Source organism: Phascolarctos cinereus, unplaced genomic scaffold (assembly GCF_003287225.1).
Source record: "Phascolarctos cinereus isolate Bilbo 61053 unplaced genomic scaffold, phaCin_HiC Scaffold_726;HRSCAF=1367, whole genome shotgun sequence".
Taxonomy (NCBI): domain Eukaryota; kingdom Metazoa; phylum Chordata; class Mammalia; order Diprotodontia; family Phascolarctidae; genus Phascolarctos; species Phascolarctos cinereus.
In genome coordinates, this window is record NW_027556098.1 from 33,926,671 (window position 1) to 33,951,804 (window position 25,134).

Sequence of the window (25,134 nt, forward strand, 5' to 3'; positions counted from 1 at the left end):
AGTAAATAAATCTAATTCACTTTGACTTACATGATAATAATTAATATTAATAATGTTGTCACCTAATAGGAAACTGTGGAATTTAAAAAATAAATATCCTACTATGAGACGGTGCTGCAAAAGGTGTTGGTTATCCCACTATAACTAGACTAATGAGCTTTGAATGATGAGCAGAGAAGCAAAACAACTCTTCAGACATGATCCTCAATCAGAATGGACAAGGTTGATTTATTCTTACAACTCAAAAAAGCTAAATGAACTTATAGCAGCACTGTTTAAAGCAATGAGCCAATCAGTACTACTAAAACACGTTTCAAAAACAAGCGCCATGCAAATAAATGATTATAATCAGAAATGGCCAAAGTACAAGTAAAAATAATCACTGTTCAAAGAAACATTCATAGCTATGGAGATATATATATGTATATATATATATGGATATGGATATAAGGATATATATATATCTCTCTATATATCTCTCTATATATATATCGATATATATCGATATATATATAGACATATATATCCAGATCTGGATATATACCTCATACAGCAGCAGAAATACTGCAATTGGGGAATTTATGGATTTTCCTCCTGTAAGAGGACATGGAGTTACACTCACCTCTATAATCTCTGTCTGTGCATGCTTTGTCCAGAATGCCTGAGGAGGTGTTGTTACACTCACTGCTACAAAACTATTTGGTTTTCGATCTAGCGATGGAGTATGCAGCTCACTGCAAGCTTTGACAATGAAAATTTAAAAAATAATTAAATTAAGCTTTCAGAATCCTGCTCTGGTTAGTTCTCTGTTCTCAAAAACAAAACAAACAAACAAACAAAAAAAACCAAACAGGAAATGTTTCATAAGAAACCCCAGCATATGAATGAGACAAAGAAAGATAATTCAGCTACATATTTCATCTATGTTACTGTTACCCTTCATACATAATCAAGAGGAAATAACCTTTTAGTCACACCGGCAGCAGTGACAGACTTAATCCATCTCATCTATATTTGATCTCCTCATTTCACTCGAGGAGAACAGCTGCATGAGGTTAAAGGCATAAGAATAGAACCAAACAACTGGACCATCTGGAGATGGGTCCCTGACCTCATTAATACAGTGTTCCAACAACACTAATCTCACACAAACATATAGAGTCTAAAGAATGGTTACAGTGCCTCTGAAGCAGACTTCAATTTGTCTCATTTCTATAGTGATTTAACAGTTTACAAAGTGAGTTCTTTACAACATCCCTGAGAGCTAGGTAGTACCAGAATTGTCATTCATGTTTTACATATTATAGGAATTATGGTTGGGAAATACAGTCTAGTCCAAAGCTATCATTTTATAAATGAGGAAACTGAAGACCAGAGAAATTAAGTTACTGGCCCAACATAAGAGTAGTAAGCAAGAGTCAGAAATCAAATGCAGATTTTTTTTTTCGGTGAGGCAATCAGGGTTAAGTGACTTGCCCAGGGTCACACAGTTAGTAAGTTCAGATTTTCTAACTCCTATGTTCTTTACACCAAAAAGATACTTAGGCTCAGAAGAATTAAATGACTTCCCTATTGTCATATAGTTGTAATACGTATGCATCTACTTGTCTACAAACTGGCACTTGAGAAAACCTAAGGACAAGGATGTATCCAATTATGAACTGGTCTCTAGAATTTGCTGATATGACATTTCAGATATCACAGTGAAAGTTGGGACTGGGTGGCTAGGTGGTGCAGTGGGTAGAGTGGGGTGCATGCGGTCAGGAAGATTCATCTTCCTGGGTTCAAATCTGGCCTCAGAGAGTTACCAGCTGTGTGACCCTGGGCAAGTCACTTAACTCTGCTTCCCTCAGTTACTTCATCTGTAAAATGGGCTGGAGAAATGGCAAACTACTTCAATATTTTGCCAAGAAAACCTCAAATGGGGTCATGAAGACTCGGACATAATTGAAATGACTGAACAACAAAAAGTTGGGACTTAAGGGTAAAGTACCACGTGCTGTTCTTATCATTCTAATCTTCTTACATTTTACTCCCCTCCACATATTCCACAGTTCAGACATTGGCCTCCTTGCTTTATGAATTTTCTCTGGGTATTCCCTAAACCTAGAATTTTCTCCCTCCTTATCTCTACACTTCCTAGATTCCCTAGCTTCCTATAAGTCACAACTAAAATTCAACTTTCTGCAAGAAGCCTTTATCAATATTCTTTAATCCTAGTGTCTTTCCTTGGATTATTATCAATCTTATGTGTGTATCATATCTTATATTGCTGTTTGCATGTTGTCTTCAAAGGAAGGAAGGAAGGAAAGAAGAGAGGAAGGAGGGAAGGGAGGGAGGAAGGAAGGAAGACTTTACTGTAGTTGTGGGAGTGAAAGTCTGCCATTTATTGCAACAATTAGAAATTAGAAAAGATCTAGCTCCTGGATGAAAAAAAGCCTCAATAGGCAATGTTTTACTCTAGCTAAGACAAGGTAGGTAGGATAACTTTTCTACCAAACTTAAGAAAATAAGTTAAATGCTGAAGTGCTTAGATTGACAAGATGTCTGAAATTGAAATCATCATCAAAGAGTGTTGTACTCTTAGAATATCAACCTGGCTTCAATATCCTGTATGTTATACGAAAATCAATGAGTATTAAAATAATATTTTAACGTTTCATCAACTTAAGCCACATAATAGCTTTCTAACTCCTTCAAACATGATTGAGGGTGGGGATAGAGAATTAAGCACCAACACATAAAAACCATACCTTAATTTTTTCTTAAACAGAAAACCTCCAAACAAATTGCAAATAATAAGCAACTGTAATTCTAATTAGAAGACAGCTACTATTACCTACAGGATAAAGGTCAAATAGTAGAAAATTTGCAGGATTTGGTGTCAGAAGACCTGGGTTCAAATCCTTAAACTGCCACTTATTAGCTGTGAGACCTTGGAAAAGTCATTTAACCTATCCTGGCCTCAATTCCTTAACTTGGGTTAAGGAGAGGGTTGGACTAGGTACCCTCTGAGCAATCTTCTAAGCTCTAAATCTATAATCCTATGATCCTCAGTATGGTATTTAATACTCTCCAACCTGAATCCTTATTGACCTATTTCCCCAAATTCATCTCCATAGCAGGTGTTTAATAAAAGTTGTTGGACTAAATTGCATCTTCCACTTCTCCCCTATACGAGTCTTTCAATCTAGCCAAACTGTTACACCTATCTTTCTATGCATATCCATCCCTCCTTCCAGAGGGCCTTCGTAGATGCCATTTCCTTCTCTTGGAATGCCCTCCTTCATCTGCTCTAACTATCTCAATCTTATCTATCCTTCACAGTCTGGCTCAAGCATGACCTTTCTTCTCCTGGGAGCAGTATGATTCACTAATTTCTCTGTTCTTTCTGACATCTCTTCTATTGTTGTACTATTATTTATGACTTGTGTCTGTCCTGCCTCCCCAGCTAAACAGCAGTCAACCAACAAGTATCCAGGCACCCACTGTGTGTCAGGCACATGTGTCAGGCACTCAATCAATCCTTGGAGGCCAGGATTCAGAAATTCTTGGCAATGTTCTCATATGTTCTGAATTAAGTTCTTTTCTGGTACAAGGACTTTATAATCTTATCTTGTGAATTCAGCTTAAAGTCCTCTGTATCTAGCCCATTAAGTCCTTTCTTTTGAAGTTCTGGAATTGGAGAAATTTGTAGAAAGCAACTATTCAGCCATATTGTTGGTCATACAATCACAATTTTTGTTATCAAGGCATATACTAGGGGGATAAAACATGCTCACAGGAAATTATCTATATGACACAAAATAAATATAGTGATTTGGAAGGGAGAGCACTAACAATTGGAGAATCAAGAGAAGGCTGTATGCTAGAGGTAGTTATTCTATCTACCTTGTCTTAGCTAGAGTAAAACATTGCCTGTTGAGGCTTTTTTCATCCAGGAGCTAGATATTTTCTAATTTTTTTTTTGCCTGTTGTTGCAATAAATGGCAGACTGTCACTCCCACAACTATAGTGAAGTCTTCCTTCCCTCCTCCCTCCTTTCCTTCCTCTCTTCCTTCCTTCCTTTGAAGACAACATGCAAACAGCAATATAAGATGAGATACACACATAAGATTAATAATAATCTAAGGAAAGACACTAGGATTAAAGAGTTGAACTTTGAAGGGACATCTTTGTATGTCCTATAAATCCTAGCACAGTGCACAGAGGTAGCCATTTCCTAACTACAGGTATACCTCATTTTATTACACTTGGCTTTAATGAACTTCACAGATAGAGTTTTTTACAAATTAAAGGCTTATGACAACCCTGAGTTGGAACAAATCTATTGGTGCCATGTTCCCAAAAGCATATGTTCACATAACACCTGTGTGTCACATTTTGGTAATTCTCACAATAATTCAAACTTTTTCATCATCATGATATCTGTTATGGTGATCTGTGATCTTTGATGTTACTATTATAATTGTTTTGGGGTGCCAGGAACCATGCCCATATAAGACAATGAATTTAATCGATAAATGCTGTGAGTGTTCTGACTGCTCCACAACCAGCCTATTCACCGTCACTCTCTGGCCTCCTTATTCCCTGGGAGACAATAATATTGAGATTCGGCTAATTAATAGCCCTACAACGGCCTCTAAGCATTCTAGTGAAAGTAAGAGTCAACTGATGTGGCAAACTTCACTGTTGCCTTACTTTAAGAAATTGCCACAGCCACCCCAAACTTCAGCAACTCCCCCTCCCCCTCCGATCAGTCGATGGCCATCAACGCTGGGGGCAAGACTCTCCGCCAGCAAAAAGATTATGATTTGCTGAAGGCTCAGATGATGGTTAGCATTTTTTAGCAATAAACTACTTTTTAATCAAGGTATGCACATTGTTGGGGGTTTTTAGATACAATACTACATTATAGTGTAAATATAATTTTAGATGGGAAACCAAGTGATTCACTTTATTGTAGCTGTCTGAAACCAAACCTTCAATGTCTCCAAGGTATGCCTATATTTGTTTAATAAAAATAAATTGGTTGCAGCCCCATTACTTAAAAATAAAGCCATACCTTGTTGGCAGAAAGGTTTTATCTCTATTCTGACCTCTCCATTTCTATACCCAATGGAAAGAAAATATCAAAATCTCAGTTACAAAAATTTTGCTCAGATAAGAACACAAAGACCAAAGATGCTTTTGAACACATCATGTATTATATGCCTCTTATCCCTACCCACCTCAGCAATCTAGAACCATAAAATTGGACATGCTGGCCCAATAGAAAGGAAAGCTTCCTTTCTTTTAAATGCTATTTCATAAAACCTGTACAGAGAAGTTTTCTGAGAAAGGGCTAAGCTCTATGCTCAACTATCTCCCTAATTCTGTGGGCTCATGGCTCATGTGTGGAAAAAAGTGAAAAGGTTACAGACAGGGAGCCAGTATCTCAGTACCTCAGTCAATGGTATCTTGGTAGATATCAGCTACTATACAGTCTCAATGGGGTGGTACTTCTGGAAGACTGTGTTAGTGTATTGACAAGCCAGTCAATTCCAGAAGGTCCTGAAACAAATATACTGTGTATACCTGCCTATGGACTGGAGGCAAGACAGAGTAATCAATGAAGTTAAACATGGGCAAATCAAGAATGTAGACGACAATCTCGGATAGACTAGGCTGGGGCATGGATTCAGAGTGCAACATTAGAAGCACTGGAGCAGCCACCATAAAGTTGTTGTTATCGCTGTTGTTCAGTCATTTTCAATCATGCTCAACTCTTCATGACCCCATCTAGGATTTTCTTGACAAAGATACTGGAGTGGTTAGCTATTCCCTTCTCCAGCTCCTTTTACAAATGAGAAAACTGTGGCAAATAGGGTTAAATGATTTGCCCAGGGTCACACAGCTAGTTGGTGTCTCAGGACAGATTTGATGCATCTAAGTTAGAAGATATAGATGATGATAAACCCAAGACCCTAAAACCCTGAACTAGAAAAGGACAAAATGTAACATCACTAGAAGCTTTAATAAAGACAATAGCCACAGAATCTATCTAAATAAATCAGAAGAGATAAAGTCAACAAAACCACACCTATCTACTTAAGACTTTACAAGAAGTCAGTAAGAAAGCAGCTAAAAAGCTAAGACACACTGTCATGTGGACTAGGAAGTATAATGTGGAAGACCTCTCTGGATCTCAGTTTCCTTATCTGTAAAATGATGGGACTGGACTAGCTCTCTAAGGCTCCATTATTACTTTTTAAAAAAGCATTAAGCACCTACTTTGTGCCAGGCACTGTGTTAAACACTTTATAAATATTATTATTGCCATAGGGCAACTAGGTGGAGCAGGAGATAGAGCACTGAGCCTGAAGTCAGAAAGACCTGAGTTCAAATACAGCCTTGGTCACTTACTAGCTGCATGACCCTGGGAAAGTCATTTAACCTAGGCCTGTCTCAGTTTCCAGGGTTGTTGTGAGGACCAAATGACATGATAACTGCAAAGCGCCTAACAGTGCCTGGCACACAGTTAGTGCTATATAAACGTTAGGTATTATAATAATCGGTACTATTATTACCTCCATTTTATAGATTAGGAAACGGAGGCAGAGATCACTTAAATGACTTGCCCAGTCACACAGTTAATAAGTATCTGAGCCAAATTTGAACACAGGTCTTCCCGACTCCAGGGCCAGCCCTCTATCCACTCATAACTTAGTTACCTCACAGCTCTGTGAATTTCTGTGACTCACATATGAGAAGAGTGAGTACTTCCAATGGGAAAAGTACATACTAGTTTTATAATGAGCTACATACCTCCTCTAGAAAGCAAGAGGCAAAATTTTTAGTTTCCCATTAGGGTTATGTTTAAGAGGTAGCAACTGCAGGAGTTAATAATATTGTTATTATAGTAGTTAATCATATTATTACTATTCTGAATACTTCTTATATTTACACATTCTAGCTGAGGAACTTACTACCTGCGCAACCTTGAAAAAGTCCCTTAATCTTCTGAGCCTTAATAAGACAGGAGCCATGCCACATTAGATATGATGCTAGATTTGAAGTCAGGGAGTCTCCATTTGAAATTCTGCCTTTAACACCCCCTGTGTGATTATGGGAATGTCGTTTAATTTCTCTGAGCCTTAGCAACTTTCTAAGTCATGAGTTTCCACCCTGATGAAACTGCATTCTTTGACATAGCTTTATATAGTTATTTATACTTCTCAAAGCACTTTATTATCTTATTTAATCCTCACAATAACTCAGTGAGCCAGGTTATCATCCACCCCTACTATAGATGAGGAAGTTCATGTGGTTAAAGGTCACATCCCTCAGCCAGAACAGTCCAGAACCTAGGTCTTGATTGTGCAGGGTATTTCCACTACACCCTGTGTTCTGGATATAGTCAGTGACCTCTGTGACCACCATCCAGGGAGAAAATAGAAAAGAGCACTGAAGAGCATCAGTCTAGGAGAGGGAAATTTTTAGATTACCAGAAGCAGCAACATCCAAAGTCCTCAGCTGTCATTATTGCTCAGCTAGATCACAACAGAAGGTTGTATTTTGGGCAAGAGCATGGACTGAATGGGGAGGAGGTGTGGAGCGTTGTTCCTGCTACAGGATCATCCACCTGTCTTCTTCGCCTATCCCCTCTATCGTCTAGTTGGGTGAGAGTCAGATGATAAGGGGGAAAGCACTTGGCTCCAAGGCATAAAAAGCCCCAGGCATATTCTTAATTTCTATCAGTACTGTAACAAGAAATTCACACCTTCCTCAGCTTTATTTTCTACAGAAAAATTGTAGCCACAGCAACAAATCCTCAGAGAATTTTGAGGTGGTGGTGATACTAAATTTGTGCTAACCGTACATTCTAAAAATAATATTTTAAAAATGATACCAACCCAAGCTGAATTCTAATATGGGCTCATCTGGATCCTGGATGTTTCCTAGACAGGAAAAGAAATGGCAGAACATAATTAATCTGCAAGAAAACAGGCACACTGATTCACTGCTGGTAGAGCTATGAGTTAGGGTCCCAGTTTTAGAAAACAATTTGGAATTATGCCAAGGGAAGTTCCTAAACTGTTCCTATACTCTCTAGTCCAGCAATCTCACTCCTGAACATATGCTCCAAAACACCTAATTGTAAGAAAGTATCAATTACTTTTGTAATTCCTGAAAGGTAGAAACAAACCAGGTGCTCAATCAATTGAGAAAAGCTAAACAAATGGTGATAAGTTAATTTAGTAGAATAGCATTGTGCCAGAAAAAACAATTAATATAAATAATTCAAGGAAATATGGTAACACCTGTATGAAGTAAGAAAGAGTGAATAAAGCAGAACCAAAAGAATAATATACATATTGACTAAAACTATATAAATGAAGACAACTTTAAATGACAATAAAATTAAAAGTGTTGGAAAATACTGCTTCACCTTATAAGATATATACCCATCTTTTCTTTCAACCAAGTAGAAAACTATTTAACGTAGGGTATTAATGGCTTTAATCATTCTTTTAAGCTATTTTACCTCTTTTCAGAGAGTACACAATTGTGAATATGGTGGGGTTTTGTTTTTGTTGAAACGAAATGCATCAATAAATTAAATTTAAAAGATTTTTTAAAAATAACAGGTTGGAGAAAGATGGGCATATTAACACACTCTTGGTATAACTGTAAAATGGCTGAACTACGCTGGAAAACAATTTAGAATTATATGAAAAGTGACTATGGGTGTGGATCATTGAATACAATTTAAACTCTGTGTGTGTGTGTGTGTGTGTGTGTGTGTGTGTGTGTGTGTGTTTTCTTTCTCTCTGCAATGGATAATTTAACATACCATTAGACTGGTAGCACCACACACGACTAGTTTAGTACTAGGGACCATCCAAAGGGGCATATTCCAAGAGCCAGTCACCATTTTCTTTCCCTTCCAATTTAACTTGGTGTTTGTGTCTCCTTCACGGTTAGCCCAGGGGGAGATGTGGCACTCACCTGCCAGAGACAGTCCCAGCATGTCAGAGGTAACATCAATAGTGGAGGCCCGCTGCACTGAACGGGACTTGGAGCCATGACGTGGGCTGTGATCTCTTGCTGTCATGGTGTCATGGGCAATGGTGTGCTTCTTCCTGCTGGGTCTGACCACGACTACTTCCAGGAATGTCCTGTCACTGAGCCCTATTCACCCGGCATGGCAGCAGCCCTGAATAAGAAAGAACAAATAATATAAATTCGAAGACTGAAGTCAGAGTTAACAGAAAGATACCATCCTACACAGAGCTGCCAAAACAATTTTCTATAAAGGCAATTTTGACCATGATTCCCCAATTTAACCAAGCTCCAGACGCTTCCAATCGCCTCTAGGACCAAATATAAATTCTTCTGTTTAGCTTTTAAAGTCCTATACAACCTGGTCCCAAGCTGTCTTTCTAGCCTCACTGGACATTACCTTCCACATTCTGCAATATAACCAAACTAGCCATCTCTGTTCCTTGAACACTCCTTCTCCAAGGTCCATGCCTTTGTATATGCCTCTGTTCACACCACCTCAGAGAGTCCCCTTCTTCCTTTAAAAGTCAGCCCAGGCATCATCTTCTACATGAAACCTTTCCTGATTCCCCCAAATGCTAGTGTCTAATTTCCCAAATTACCTGTTTTTTAACTACTTTGTATATGTATTTATGCTGTCTGTAATTTTTATATGTATTTGTCTTCATTAAAACGTAAGCTCAGGGGCAGCTAGGTGACACAGTGGATAGAGCTCTGGCCTTGGAGTCAGGAGGACCTGACTTCAAATCTGGCCTCAGACCCTTGACACTTGCTAGCTGTGTGGTCCTGGGCAGGTCACTTAATCCTGACTGCCTTACCAAAAAGTAAAAATAAAAATGTAAGCTCATTGTGAGTAGGGATTATTTCATTCTTTGTACTTGTAATCTCAGTGCCTAGTACAGCAGCTGGCACATAAATAAGGTGCTTATTAAAGACTTGTTGCTTGATTTATTGACTTCCATTACATTTTTAAAAAAGAAATTTCCTTTTTTGTTGTGAACATAATGATCATCAATAAATATATAGATATAAATAAATATATATATATATCAATATATAAAGATTGAAGCTTTCATATGGAACTGTCAACTTCTCTTATGTACAATTTGTTTTCTAAGTAGATGTATGCTAAATTTAATAGTGTAACTATACTATTCTATGTATTTGTGTCCTTTCATTACATTTCAAATCAATCAATAATAAAGTACCATCCTCACAAAGATGAGAAGGGTATTGAGAGATTGCCACATATAGCTGTAGACATTCTCCTCCCTTTCCCTAAAAACACAGGTTATTTCCTAGATGAATGATATTCTTTTCTAGAAAAAAAGACATGTAGTAATTACTACTTCACACATGGAATAAAAATTTGTCTTTTAGAATTAGTTTTTCCTTTAAATAATATGCCAAAGCTTGTACAAAATATGAAAATCTTTAAAAGCTCAAAACAATTCAATATATGTTTTTTTGTTTTTTTGCTTTTTGGTGAGGCAATTGGGGTTAAATGACTTACACAGAGTCACACACCTCATAAATGTTAAGCATCTGAGGCTGGATTTGAACTCAGGTCCTCCTGACTCCAAGGCCAGAGCTCTATTCACTGTGCCACCTAGCCACCCCATAATGTATATCTTCAGAACCAAAAGGCACATTAAAGCCAACACAACTCAATTTATTTTGTCATCTACATTTATCTCGTCCACACTGCAGCTTTCCCCATTGTGGTTTCACTATATTGTGGGTCGGCATAAGAAATTAAGTGGGAATTTCGGGAGAGTTTTACAAAAGCTACAGACAGCACACAAAGGCCAGCAGACGACACAGAAAATTTTTCGAAACTCAGAAATGCATTAAATATATGTATAGTATTGTATAACATCAACATATTTTATCTTTTAATAACAATAATTCAGGCTTCTTCTCTGGTACAAAGGGAGGGCCAAAAAGTTGTACATGGATCTTCTAGATCATGGAGGTGCTGCACCCCAATCCCCCACAACGCGGAAGGGATAACTGTACAACTTACCAAGCAAGTGACTTTCCTAAGGCCCATAGGATTTCAGACTGGATGGGACTTTAGAGACCATATAATCAAAATCCTTTCATTTTACAAATGAAGAAAACTGAGAGCTGGAAGGATAAGTAGCTTACCCAGGGTTACAATTAGTAAATATTAGAGCTGGGATTCAAACCCAGGTCTCCCAATTACAAATCTTTGCTGCTTCTTCAAATTAGTAGATTGTCCTAAAGACCATACATGCATGTGTCTGCGTAAACATATGCACAGTGTTGCAGAGTAGACAAAGTACTGCCTCTAGAGGAAGAGCTGGGTTAAAATTTTGCCCCAGACTCTAGTGATCCTGAACAAATCATTTAATCTCTAGGTGCCTCGGGCAACTCCCTAAATTATAGATAAGGTGAGTTCTGCATTGGTGCATGGAATTCCCCCCACTGAGTAAATCACAGACCAAGGACATACACATATTCGCATATACACACACACATCTCTACAGATATAGGTATATTTATATAAATCTATAGATAGATATATCTCTATCTCTATCACCAATTTTTCCCCATCTTCCACTTTATTTTGCAAAGTTCTTCAAAAACACCAACTATTCTTCTGAGTGTCCAGCTTTCTTTTTATAAAGTAAGTAGGTAGTAGTCTGTGCTAATGACTAATTCCAGCCTAACACAGACAATGAGTGAGGAGGTTTCTGGGCTAAATGCCACAGCAGACCAAATCAGGAAAACCTGGTATCGCCAGTAACTCACACACATTTGGTTCATATCTTCTTAACCTCTCCTTCATAACAAGAAAGCCTGACTCCTCGTAGTTAAAAATAATAGCTTTAGAGCTGAACAATAAAATTTGTTTAAAACCTTCTTTCCTTCAGCAGTCAGAAGCAGGCTCCTACCACATCCTCCTAAATCCCTGTCCCTAAGCAGATGTGCTCTAATGCTCTCCTCCCCAGGTCCCTGCCAATCTTGTTCACATTTGTTCACTGCCTCAGTCAAACTAAGACTTGTTAAAGACCTCAGCTTAAAAAGGCCAAGGTCTCCCACTGCATCCAGGGCCATCTCTAGTCCTCCTGATCTATATCTCCCACTGGATCCAGATGGCTCAAGAGGAGAAAGTGAGGCTGGTGACTTTGCACAGCCCTCCCTCACTTAAATCCAGTTCACCTGCATATCATGGCATCACCTCCCTGACGTCATGGTCCTGTTTGAGAATGAAGGACAAACCACAACAACATTTGTTGTAGCTCATTCCACTGTGGCCTTGAGAAACTCTGCTGTAACACTGACAAAACTCCACACCATCTTCTCCCCTTAAACTTTTCCATCAGCATTTCTGGTAACATCTTGATTTAACTGGAAATTGGCTTTTGCCACTTCAGCCACATTCAGGAATGGCCAAATCTTAGACTTCAGCAGCTCTTGGAAGTATATCCAATTCTATGACCTTAACTTTGAACTTCAACTCTCAGACCACAACTTTGATCCTTCCACATTCTCAAGTTCATGCTAACACCTTCTGTTACCTTCATTATAATTTCTGATTCCTTATCTCATCCATATTCTCATATTCTATCTCCCCCATTCTGGTTCCTCCATAACTGTGGTAGGCTATTTCTATATCCCTCAACTGTGATTTTCTACAAGTTGGACCTTGTTAATTCTTATCCCTGAGCAACTTCCATAATCTGATTCCTTTGCACCTATTACAGGGTTGTTATTTATTACTGGTGAGAGTCACAGAACTGAACTGACGTTACGTACTGTAAATATATGGCAAATAACTTCAAATGAGCACATAAATGCTATGCAGCACTATTTCTACTCTCATCTTACTGACTCCCAACTTATTCCCCATTGTTACCAATTCAAACTTTTCTGCTTTCCTCCAATTCCCAACCACAGGCTCCATATCTCAAGTAGATGACACCACACCTCTATTTCAATGAGAACACTGAGGTTTTCTGGCAGGAAAACCTTAACTCCCCGCCTCTACTTTTCAAAAGTCTGCATCATTCCCCATTTTTTTCCTCCTTCCCTCTAATCTTAGAAAAGCTACCAGGCCTCTTTGCTCAGATCAATTAATCCCATAGCACTCCACCCATTTGCCTTAACATTATTCCAAAACTTATCTACTTTCCCACGCATCTATGACTCCCTCTTCAAAGGCTTTGTCTCATATGCCTACCAGCATGCTCAAATCTCCCTGATGCCATTCCTTGACACTCTACTCTAGTCAGCTACTTTTCCACATTCTTCTATCCCTTCATTGACAAATTTCTTCAACAAAGCTGTCTACACTCAATATCTCCACTTCCTTATCATTCAATCTTTCTTCAGCCCCCAGCTAAAGTTTCCATCCTCTCTACTCTATTGAAACAATATGTCAGAAGTTGACAGTGACAAAATCAAATGACCTCTTTAGTCCTGGAATAGACTCTCCTGTTTCTACTACTACTACCTCTCTTAACTTCTCCTTCTGTCTCCTCATCTTCTTCTGAGATCCTTAGGATGGTCATGTCCACCAAATATGCACAAATATATTTATGGCAGCTTTTTTTTTCTAGTGGCAAGGATGTGGGAACTAAAGAAGTGGCCATCAATTGGGAAATTGGCTGAACAAATTAGGGTATTGGAGGCATAGTTTCAAATGGCCTAGAAAGACTCACATGAACTGCATCAGAGTGAACTGAGAAGAATCAGGAGAATAATTTATACTATAACACTTGGAAAGACTTAAGAATTCTGATTAATGCAATGACCAAACATGATTACAGGAGACCAATGATGACGTGCCTCCTAACAAAGAGGGGACATACCCAAGATGGAGAATAAGACTACATCTTTGGACGTGGCCATTGTGGCAACAGGTTTTGCTTAACGATTTAATCTTTTTAGTTAAAAATTAATTTTAAAAAGATAGTTATAGCTATTCAGAGACTTCCCAAATTTATTCCTCATGCCCCTGTCTCTCCAATTAACAAGGAGATAAACATGAACAACTGCCTCTAAGACATCTTTACCTGGATGTCTCGTTGGCACTGCAAACTCAACAACGTCCAAAACTTAGTTTATCACTATCGCATGTACCTAACACTTGTGTTATCTCTGACTCTCCCCTCTCCTACCTACTCAGCTACCTAGTATTTTGTCAATTGGACTACTACCATCCTAATACAAGCGTTGATTACCACTCCCCTGGGCTATTACATTCCTGTTTTCATTCTTCCTCTATTCTCCTTTAATCCAATATTCAATAACAATCCAATAATCAATAATACTGTCACCAGACTAATCTTCTATATGTATAAATCTAGTCATGTCACTCTCCTCCGCTCAAAAATTTTCAGTGGCTCCCTATGGCTTCCTGATTAAAATTCAGACCTCTTTGACTGGAATTCAAGATTATCTACAAGTTGGTGCTACCCTAGCTTTCTCACCTTAGCTCATATTTCACTTTAGCATTTATTCTATGCTCTAATTAAATTGGACTAAATAACAATAGTAACTAGCAATTGTATAGCACTTTAAGGATGACAAAGTTCTTTACAAATATTATCTTTTTTTATCTTCACAATAGCACTGGGAAGTAGTTGCTATTATTATTTGCATTTTGCAGATAAGAAAACTGAGGAAAACTGCACTTAAGTGACTTGTCCAGGGGTCACACAGCAAGTAAGTGTCTGAGACTAAGTTTCAATTCAGGTCTTCCTAATTCCATTATGCTACCTGTCTGTACTATTTACTGTTCCCTGAACATGTCCTGCGTTTTCTAACTTTTGTGTCTTCACTCAGACTATTAGTTATTTCTAGAATACTCCTTCCTTCCCTTTTGTCTACTGAATTCCTCCATACCCTATAAAGCACAAATCAGATGACACTCAGTTCTACAATGAAGCTTTCCACAGTCCCTCAGATTAGATCATTATCTGTCTCCCCTAAGACCTTACATAGCATTTTATTTATACCTCTTTAATGCCTTTATTATGTATAATTCTGTATCAAGGTTATGTAGATATATGACTTATCCCCACACTAGCCTAGAAGCTTCATCACAGCAAGGGTCACATCTTACCTAAATGTTTTATCACTCACTCTTAGTACCTAGGCACAGTGTACCGCACACAGCAGGGCTTCATAAATATCTGCAGAATCGAATTAAACAAAAATTTTGGCTAAGTCCACTCCTATATCTTGAGAGTTTCTCTTAACTTACACAAATCAATGATAGTACCAGCAAGAGCATTTTTGTTATCACTTTGTGGCAATCTGTAAACTAATTATACTTACAGAAAGTTGTTTTTCTTCAGGAGAGAAAAGACAGGTTGCATTTTTATAGAAGCTGACTCGATTTCATCACATCTAAAAATAAAGAGATACAACAGGTATTTGGCTAAATGTGAATACAAAAAGTTTACAGACACTACAGAGAAAGCTCACATTATAATTTTCAAGGCTGGTATTATGGCAAAGCAAAATGCTACTCTGAGCTCTCCTCCACAACCGGTCTATATTTTAATCCAAGCTTTTAGCATCAACAACAACAAAGGCCCACCTGCGAACCCACTGTTCCCTCTAAATCCAGGGTTCAGTCTGGCCCTGATGCCACATTGGGACAGCCCAAGTAAGTCTGTCCTGACTTTGCCCCAGAAAATGAGTTCAGTTCCTAGGCTGTTCTCAGGGCTCTACTACTAGAGTGTATCTCACTTACTCGGAGAGGCAGACAGGCAAGGCAGGTAAACTGGGCAACAGAAGGTCTTCCTCCTCCTCCTCCTTCCCCCTTCAAAATCTTAGCAGACAGTCTGCGAGAATGACCTCACAGAAAGGTAGCCTACTCTGCTACTATTTAAAAACAAGCTGCAGCATACACCTTCACACATTCAACACGAAATTCTCTTGGCATCATATGTAGCTATAGGAAATACCCTTTTCTTTTCTCTTATACCTTTCTCTAGGCTTCTCTACGTCTACAGTTATTCACAAGATAGCCTCCGAACCTTCTCGGTCATTCTCAACAGAGTAAAGAAATGGCCAGTAAGTCCACAAATCTGGAATAACAGGGTTCACATTACCCAAAAGACCAGACTCTATCTTTGGCCCTAACATGGCTCATATTCCTACCCTGACTAGCTGGAACTCAATTTCCCTATTTCTGTCCATAGGGTCTTCATTCTTACAGTTATCCAGGTTCAAAATTGAATGCCCTTGTCTCCCTCATTTCCAGCCAATTAATTACTAAATCCTATATTTAAAGCCCAATGTTCCCTCAATTCCATTCCTAGTTCAGGTCCTTATGTAGAAAGCACGGATAACTACTCACCTACTCTCACCTACTATTATGAGAAAAGGGCTAAAGAAAACCTTCAAGTGCTATATAAAGGAGTTATCATTATCATGTTACCTGAACTACCATCTTCTTTTTTTTTTGAGCAATTCCTTTCAGCGTATATTAACAGCCTACTATGTGTGCAGGTCACTTTTCCCCTCTTGGGCTTAGTTCCCTTACCTGTATAATGAATAGGAGTGGACTTGGGTAATATCCAGGGACCCTTCCAACTCCAGAGCTCTGTGATCCTATCTTGAGGACCAGTAGAGTCTCCCTAGTGACAGATCAGTTCCAAGCACTGATAATTGCATGAGCCTCTATTGGTTGCATTTCCTTTTTTTGTTTTTGTATTTTGCTAGGCAGTGGGGTTAAGTGACTTGCCCAGGGTCACGCAGCTAGTGAGTGTTAAGGGTCTGAGGCTGGATTTGAACTCAGGTCTTCCTGACCCCAAGGCCAGAGCTCTATCCACTGCCCCACCTAGCTGCCCCTGAACTACCATCTTCTAATTGGTCTTCCTGCCTCCTCTAATCTGTCCTATAGTGACCTTTTTCACTGTAGAACTCAGATATTATTTCTTGTTCGTGAACTTCCAGAAGTAATTCTTTTGCCTAGCCTTTCAGCCACTCCATAATTTGCTTCCCACCTCCTTTTCTAGAATAACATTACACTGCCTTTTATATACTGCATGGTCTTTTCCAACTAGAATACTCAGTCCATCCTTTTCATCCTCCATGATTTTGATCATGGCACTCTAAATGACAAGATATATGACTCAAGGGTACACATTCTTTGAGTTTTGGGAGGTACCTTGTGGCACTACACAGATGACTAATACATATTTTTAACTGAATTAGAGAGGTATTTTTAGCTATGTCCAGTATAAATCTGGCATACTCCTATACTACACTCCTCTACACATTTAAAAAAAAGGAGACATTTTGCTGTCTTCAAGAGACTTTCCAGGGCAAAATGATGACTACGATAGCAATCCTTTTAAGAGGTGCTATATGAAAGACTAATTTTAATGAGACTAAAGTTATTGGGGACATTTAATTGAAAAGTATATTCCAGACCACTTCATTATCTAACCCCCAGTACACAAAGATAATTTTCACTGTCAAATTAGATTGCACTTAACTTACAAGTCTCATTAATGTAAGTTAATTCACCAAGAACTGTACTATTCCCAAGGTCCTTTTTCACCTCTATGTCTTGGTGATTACTCATTTGAAGACCAGTTCTCATTAGAGAGAGGAAAAAAAATTTTAAAAGAAAGGGGACAGCATGTGGCTGGGAGACCAATTGCCCCCTTTCTTATCTACCCTCAGAGACCTGATAGCTCTGTGTGCTGCCAGCTGATAGGAAACAACAGTACAGTCTGACATGATTTCCTGATGGGAAGGCCACAGAACCCCAAGAGACTTTACTTCTATTTTCCATTTAAAAAAAAAAAGGCAAATCATAGCTCACTGACCTCAGAGGCATCCTCTGTGTACCCTCTTCCACAAACACAAATCTAGTTATCTGGTGGTACTCAGAGCAGCAAGAAGAGCCTAGAGAAATGCAACCAATAGGGGGAGCTAGGTGGCACAGTGGATAGGGCACTGGCCCTGGAGTCAGGAGGACCTGAGTTCAAATCCAGCCTCAGACACTTAACACTCACTAGCTGCGTGACCCTGGGCACTTAACCCCACTGCCTAGCAAAATACAAAATACAAAATACAAAAACAAAAAAAGGAAATGCAACCAATAGAGGCTCATGCAATTATCAGTGCTTGGAACTGATCTGTCACTAGGGAGACTCTACTGGTCCTCAAGATAGGATCACAGAGCTCTGGAGTTGGAAGGGTCCCTGGATATCACCCAAGTCCACTCCTACTCATTATACAGGTAAGGGAACTAAGCCCAAGAGGGGAAAAGTGACCTGCACACATAGTAGGCTGTTAATATACGCTGAAAGGAATTGCTCAAGGCAATGAGAAATGAATAACAACTAACTCTCTCCCCAACCATGAGATCAAACTATCACAGATTTTGAGATGGAAGCCAACTTAAAAAGAAACAAACGTGGAAATTGAGGCCCAAAGAACTGAGGTGATTTGCCTAAAGTCACTCAGATATAAGTTTTAAAAATTTGTTTCTTAAGCATTGGTGACAAACAGCAAGAGAAATTCATCAGGAGTTTCGTAGAATTATAAATCTCAGAGATTGAAGAGACCTCAGCTAATCCAACTTGTACTCAAACTAGGAAGCTCCTCTACAAATAGTTGAGCCTTGTAATTCACCAGCTCCTGAGGCAACCCCATTCTACCTCAGAAAAGGTGTAACTGTTAGGAAGTGTTCTCTTGTCGTTCAGTCACTTCAGTCCTGTCTGACTCCCCATGACCCCATTTGGGGTTTTCTTGGCAGAGACAGTAGAGTGGTTTGCCATTTCCTTCTCCAGCTCATTTTACCAATGAGGAAACTGAAGCAAACAGAGTTAAGAGACTTGTCCAGGGTCACACAGCTAGTACCTAAGATGGAATTTGAACTCAGGTCTTTCTGACTCCAGACCCAGTGCTCTGTCCACTGAACTACCTAGCTGCCCCATAGTGTTCTCTTAAATGGACCCAGAATAAAAATGTAAAGCTATTACTTACTACAAAAAGCAAGTGTAATTCTTCCTCCGCATCATAGCCCTTCAAATACTTGGAGACAGCTATTTATTTATCAATCAACAAGTATTTATTAAGTACCTACTCTGTACCTAGCACTGTGTTAGGCACTGGTGATGCAAAAACAAAGAATAAAACCATCTTTTTACAGTGAGCTTACATTTTATGTTCTGAAATTCCACCTAAGTCTTTTCTCAGTTTTTTCATCTATGAAATGGGAACTAGATGACTTCTCTGGTCCCTTTCAAAATCCATGATCCTACAGATTTTCGCTTTCCTAGACTAAACATGCCCAGTTTCTTCAACTAATTTTCAATGAGCATGATATTGAATCTTCTCAGCATCTTACACTTTCCCTCCCCTATTTAAAAGGAAATTCAACCATCCACTCCTCCAAATAGGTGAGCTTTCCTCTCCAGGAAGCAAAGTCATATATACCTTCTCATAATTATTTATATGTGTGTTCATGCCTCTGTGTATGTATGTATGTATGTAAATGAATATATACATATACATTATATATAATCTCAGAAGAGAGTGAAACTAAATATATGCATCTGACCTTTCTTATCATTCAATGAACATTTATCTAAAAGGAGACTCTACTACAAAGTTCTTGGGAGACAGAAAGGACTTGCCAATACTGATTACTGTCATTCACCTCAAACAGTACTGGTTTTTTTCCCTTTCTTTTGTTGCTTTTGTGGGCAAACGGGGTTAAATGACTTGCCCAGGGTCACACACCTACTGTCTGAGTCTGGATTTGAACTCTGGTTCTCTTGACCCAAAAGGTTTCTGAACTCGCTCTGCTGTCCACAGATCCTTGGAATTATTACAGAACATGTTATTGCCTGACCATTTCCAGAAAGCCCTTTTCAAAACAAAGAACAGATTTATGATCTATTGGTGATCCCGAATGAGGGGAAGAAATAGCCACCAAAAAATGATTTACTTTGCTGACTTGCCCTTCTCTGACTTCTATGGAGAAAAGCCAGCAGGGGAATCAACGCATCATGGCAGTGGAGGGAATTGTGGCTTGTGACACACCATCATGGATATTTTCACCTCTACCTTATAAATTAGTCTGGCCAACATCCTTAGGCCAACATCTTAATACTGCAGTGTGTCTAAAATAAATGAAGATTGCCTTATTTGTGGACCTGCTACATTTTTTAAAAAAGTCCACCAACATAAAAAAAAAACTTAGCCAAAAATTATGTGATACAGCATGAAAGTGATATATGGGGAAAATTCTCTATTTATTTAAGGTTTTCATCATTATTTTTTTACAAAAAACATTAAGCATCTAACTATATAGGAAGCTATCTCAGGTGCTGTACAAAGTGCGAAATCATTCATGGTTACTTACATACAGCACTTTTCTAACAGCAATACTGATAAGTAAGTAGTTCAAATATTATACATTTTGCTGCACAGATGAGAAAATGGAAGCACACAGAGGTAAAGGAACTTGACTAAAAATTCCACTTAATAATACCATAGCTGGAACTGATGAAATATCCATAATATAATATATACCCATATATAACATCCGTAGCTGGAATCCTTAATTTCTGATTACACGTCTAAGGGCTAAACACGTGAGTTGTCAAATATAGAGGCCTACTAAACTCTAAAACAGATTAAAATGTAATGGGTACCACTGGGCCACATAAGCAACAAAATGGTGGACTAGATATTTTCACGGATCGTCATGATCTTTCAAAACTCTCCAAAATAAAAATTATACACCAAAGATAAAGAAACTTCAGCTGTCTCCATGGCCTGGGATAGCGCTTCTTAAACTGTGGGTCACGACAAGGTTTCTGAATGCACAACAACCAGAAATTAATTAAAAATCAAACAAGTAATGAATCTGAAGTATTTCTGGCAGCACTTAGCCATACTGCATTGCACAACTTCACTTTAGCCTTGATTCTGAACATAAAAACATGTGCACTTTGCACAACACCAACAATCACTGTCAAACTGAAAAGAGGTCGTGGGTGGAAAAAATTTAAGAAGTCCTGGTCTAGAACAACCAGAAGGCAAAAGAAGGCGAAAAGAAAAGAAGGCAAAAAGAAGAGAAAAGAAGAGAAAAGAAAAGAAGAGAAAAGAAGAGAAAAGAAAAGAAAAGAAAAGAAAAGAAAAGAAAAGAAAAGAAAAGAAAAGAAAAGAAAAGAGGAATTGGAGCTCACTCAGTATGCCTTTCCCACCTCCCATACTACCAGTAGGAAGGCTGCACTAGAAGACCCAAGGATGTAACACAGGCTTACATCAAGACAATACCCCTGCACTCTGATTCCCCTTTGTCTTTCCAGAGACACCAGCTCCAGGCTGCTGAAGTTTGCTCAGGGCTAGACAGCCAACTTGGCCACAGCCCATCAGGAGTAAAAGCCTGTCAGGAGCTACAACCCAGAAGCACCAATGCTGCAAAGCTCTGAATTTCTAGTACCAGGGAAAACAGGCTCTGAACTGCTGGTGCCAGATTAGAGAACTGAGAAACAGAGGGAATGTAACAGGTCATCAGAAAAGAATACTGTGTGGGGAGCAGGGAGCAAATTAACCACTCTACCAGGCTTGATGGAAAGAGTACATCATCCAGCTAGGGCCAGTTCTGACCATTCAAAAGTCAGCTGAGGCAGAGATCTAGGCTGGTAAATTGTGAATTCACCAGTCTGGAAGGAGACTGAGATGCTTTGAGATCTAGCCCCCAAGGAAACCACAATCAGAGGGAAGGGGAATCAAGAAGTGAATGATAGGACTTTCGCTTCCGGGAGCCAAGATGGTGGAGTAAAAAGGTAGTTGTTCTCACCCTCCCCTATCAACCTTTGAAAACCCAGAAAATATCACCCCAGAAAAAAAAAAACCAAACCTGAACAGCTGAACTATAAGAAAGACAAGGAACAGCAGTGCAGCAGCCCAGCAAATGGGTCTTCCAGTGCCTCAGCAAAATAAGTGAAGCAGCACTACAAAGGACCCCAGGAGGATAAGCACCCTGCAGCATTCATCTGAAAGGAGCTGAAGAAAGCAACCTAGAGTCTTCCTAAAGTCCCAGCCTTGCTGATTCCAACCCAATACCAGGTAAGCTATGAGAACCTCCAACTGTCAACCCAGAAGAGATCCTGAAGACCAGGTGGTAGAGCAGGCAAACACCAACACCTGGACCTCCCAGTGCCTCAGTGAGGGGGAGGGGGGGAACTGGTAGAAACCAGCTCAGAAAACTACCAGGTGCCTTGGCACTCTACCACAAAGGAATCTCCCAGTGCATTACCAGAAACAGCACTGTAAGGGGCCCCAGGCAGATAAACACCCTGCAGCACCCATCTAAAAGGAGCTGAAGAAAGCTAAAGGAAAGGAAAAGCAGGCAACCCAGAACTGCCTGAAAGTTCCAGACTTGCTGATTCCAGCCCAACACCAGGTAAGCTGCTAGAACTCCACGGCCTCCAACTGCCAACATAAGAGGCCCCAGTACACAAAGCCAGTGACCAAGACTTAGGCTCCCAACACAAGAAGCTTGGGTCAGTGCCTTCTGTTTCCCAGCAGGAGAGCTCAATCTCTTTAAAGGCCAGAGAATAAAGAAACACCATGAGTAAAAAGAAACGTACCATAGATTCATATTATGAGAAGAGTGAAGATCAAGACAGAAGTTCTGAAGAGGACAACATTGTCAACAAACCTACATCTGCAACATCAAAAGGGAATATGGACTGGTCTGAAGCCCAAAAAGCCTTCTTAGAAGAGCTCAAGAAGGATTTTAAAAGTCTAATGAGAGAGGTAGAAGAGTCCTTAAAAAATACAATTGGCCAATTGGAAAAAAAGTACACTGAAGAAAACAAGTCCCTAAAAAGCACAATTGGCAAACTGGAAAAAAAGTACACTGAAGAAAACAAATCCCTTAAAAATACAATTGACCAATTGGAGAAGGAAGTACAAAAAATAACAGAAGAAAACAATCTGTTAAAAACTAGAATTGGACAAATGGAAACTAATGACTATAAGAGAGCAAGAATCAAACAGAAACAAAAAAATGAAAAAAATAGATGAAAACATAAAATACCTCATGGGTAAAACAATTGACCTGGAAAATCGATCCAGGACAGACAATTTAAAAATCATTGGACTACCTGAAAACCATGATGAAAAACAGAGCCTGGACAGTATCTTTCAGGAAATCATAAAGGAAAACTGCCCTGAAGTCCTAGAACCAGAAGGTAAAATAACCATAGAAAGAATACACCTCACCACCTGAAAGAGATCCCAAATTGACAATGCCAAGGAATATAATAGCAAAATTCCAAAATTACCAGATGAAAGAGAAGGTGCTGCAAGCAGCCAGAAAGAAACAATTTAAATATCATGGAACCATTGACAGGATTACACAGGACCTTGCACCTTCTACATTAAAAGACTGCAGGGCGTGGAACATGATATTCTGTAGGGAAAAAGAGCTTGGATTACAGCCAAGGATTAACTACCCTGCAAAAATGAGCACGATTTTTCAAGGAAGGAAATGGATATTCAAATAAATAGGGGACTTCCAAGCCTTCCTGATAAAAAGATCAGAGCTCAACAAAAAATTTGATCTTCAAGTACAAGATTCAAGAAAGACATGAAAAGGTAAATGGGACAGAAAGATACAATATGTTGTTAATAAGGGTGGACTGTTTACATCCCTACAAGGGAAGATGACACTTGCAACTCTTGAGAACTATATTGTTATCACACCATGTTAAAAGAGTATACATAAAGGGGGTGGATATTAGTTGACTTTGATGTAATGATAAAAAAAAAATCTAATCAAGTGGGTTAAATAGGTCCAAGTAAGTGGATCAGTCTGATCTTAGAAAATGTACTGAGAAAGGAAGAGGCAGACAAGAGTAAATTACATTACAGGAAAAGACAGAAAATCCTATTATAGCAGAGGGAAAGAAGGAAAGGGGAGTGAGCATTGTTTGAACCTTACTCTCATCAGATTTGGCTCAAGAAGGGAATAACCTGATCAGTTAGGTATAGAAATCTAACTTGCCCTATAGGCAGTAGGAGGTAAAAGGGGAAAGAAAAGGGAGGGGGGGAATAGAAGGGAAGGAAGAAGCAGTAAGGCTAAAGAGGAAGAAAAGGGAAAGAGAGGGAGGGACTGAGGGAGGCGGTGGTCAAAAGCAAAACACTAGTGAGAATTTGTACCTACAACTTCACTAATGTGAAAATACGTTTAACAGGAATGTAAAGGTATAGCCTATATCAGATTGTGTCCTGTCTTGGGGAGGGTGGTAGGAAGGAGGGGGGAGAAAAATTTTAAATTCAAAAGCATATGGAAGTGATTGCTGATAAATCAAAATAAATCAATAAAATAAATGAATAAGTGAATGGGAAAAAAATCGCTGGGGGAAAAAAAAGTGAGTGATAAGGGAAATAAGGGGGTTGGGGGGGGTAGAAGACCAGAAGTACCAAAGATTTCATGAAGAAGAAAACTCAAAGACTTTGAACATAAACAGATAAATTAACAGGAAAAACAGTAAAAACAGGAGGAAATACAGCCTCCAGATCTAGTAAACAAGTTCATCTATAAATAAATATTTCAAAATAAAGAAAAGTAGTCCAACAGTTGATGAGATAGAGGAACCTGTGGGAATTTGAGAAGATGAAACCACAATATGCTACTTCTAAGTGGTTTAAAAGAGAAAAGAGAATTATGAGCAGAATTCATATCCAGCAAAAATATCAGAATAGGAAAAAGTGAAATCTACAATGACAAGCCTCACCAGAGAAACAAAAGAGAAAACAATAGATTGGGAATGCATATACATAAGAGTGAAGGTCAATCTAGAAGAGAAGCCGCAAAGAACAGTAACATGAAAGGAAAATATGCTCACTATGAAACTGAAACACAATGAACTCAAAGACAGGCTGTGCAAAGACAACCCAAGGATTAGAGTTCTCTTAGAAAAAAACAACAGGACAAAAAACTATGACACCATAAAGAAGGAAATTTAAAAAAAATAGAACCACCCAGAACTTTTAAACATAGAAAATGAAACTCCAATTGAAAGAATTCACAGTTTGCCTCCAAAAAATTCCCCACAAATT

The 25,134-nt window shown here is 38.9% G+C and overlaps 1 protein-coding gene across 11 annotated transcripts in view; it reads right to left on the bottom strand.

The window, feature by feature from the left end:
• INPP4A (inositol polyphosphate-4-phosphatase type I A) overlaps positions 1 to 25,134 on the bottom strand; it is a 206,810-nt gene that overhangs the window by 73,403 nt on the left and 108,273 nt on the right. For 10 of the 11 annotated variants that reach the window (XM_020992807.2, XM_078146368.1, XM_020992808.2 and 7 more), the window contains exons 3-6: positions 15,358 to 15,429; positions 8,992 to 9,199; positions 7,896 to 7,940; positions 623 to 741 (exon numbers count right to left, since the gene is read on the bottom strand). In XM_020992807.2, the coding sequence (XP_020848466.1) occupies positions 623 to 741; positions 7,896 to 7,940; positions 8,992 to 9,097 (270 nt within the window). In that variant the 5' untranslated portion in view covers positions 9,098 to 9,199; positions 15,358 to 15,429. The remainder of the gene's footprint in view (positions 1 to 622; positions 742 to 7,895; positions 7,941 to 8,991; positions 9,200 to 15,357; positions 15,430 to 25,134) is intronic. The other variant, XM_020992800.2, reaches the window with a different exon arrangement.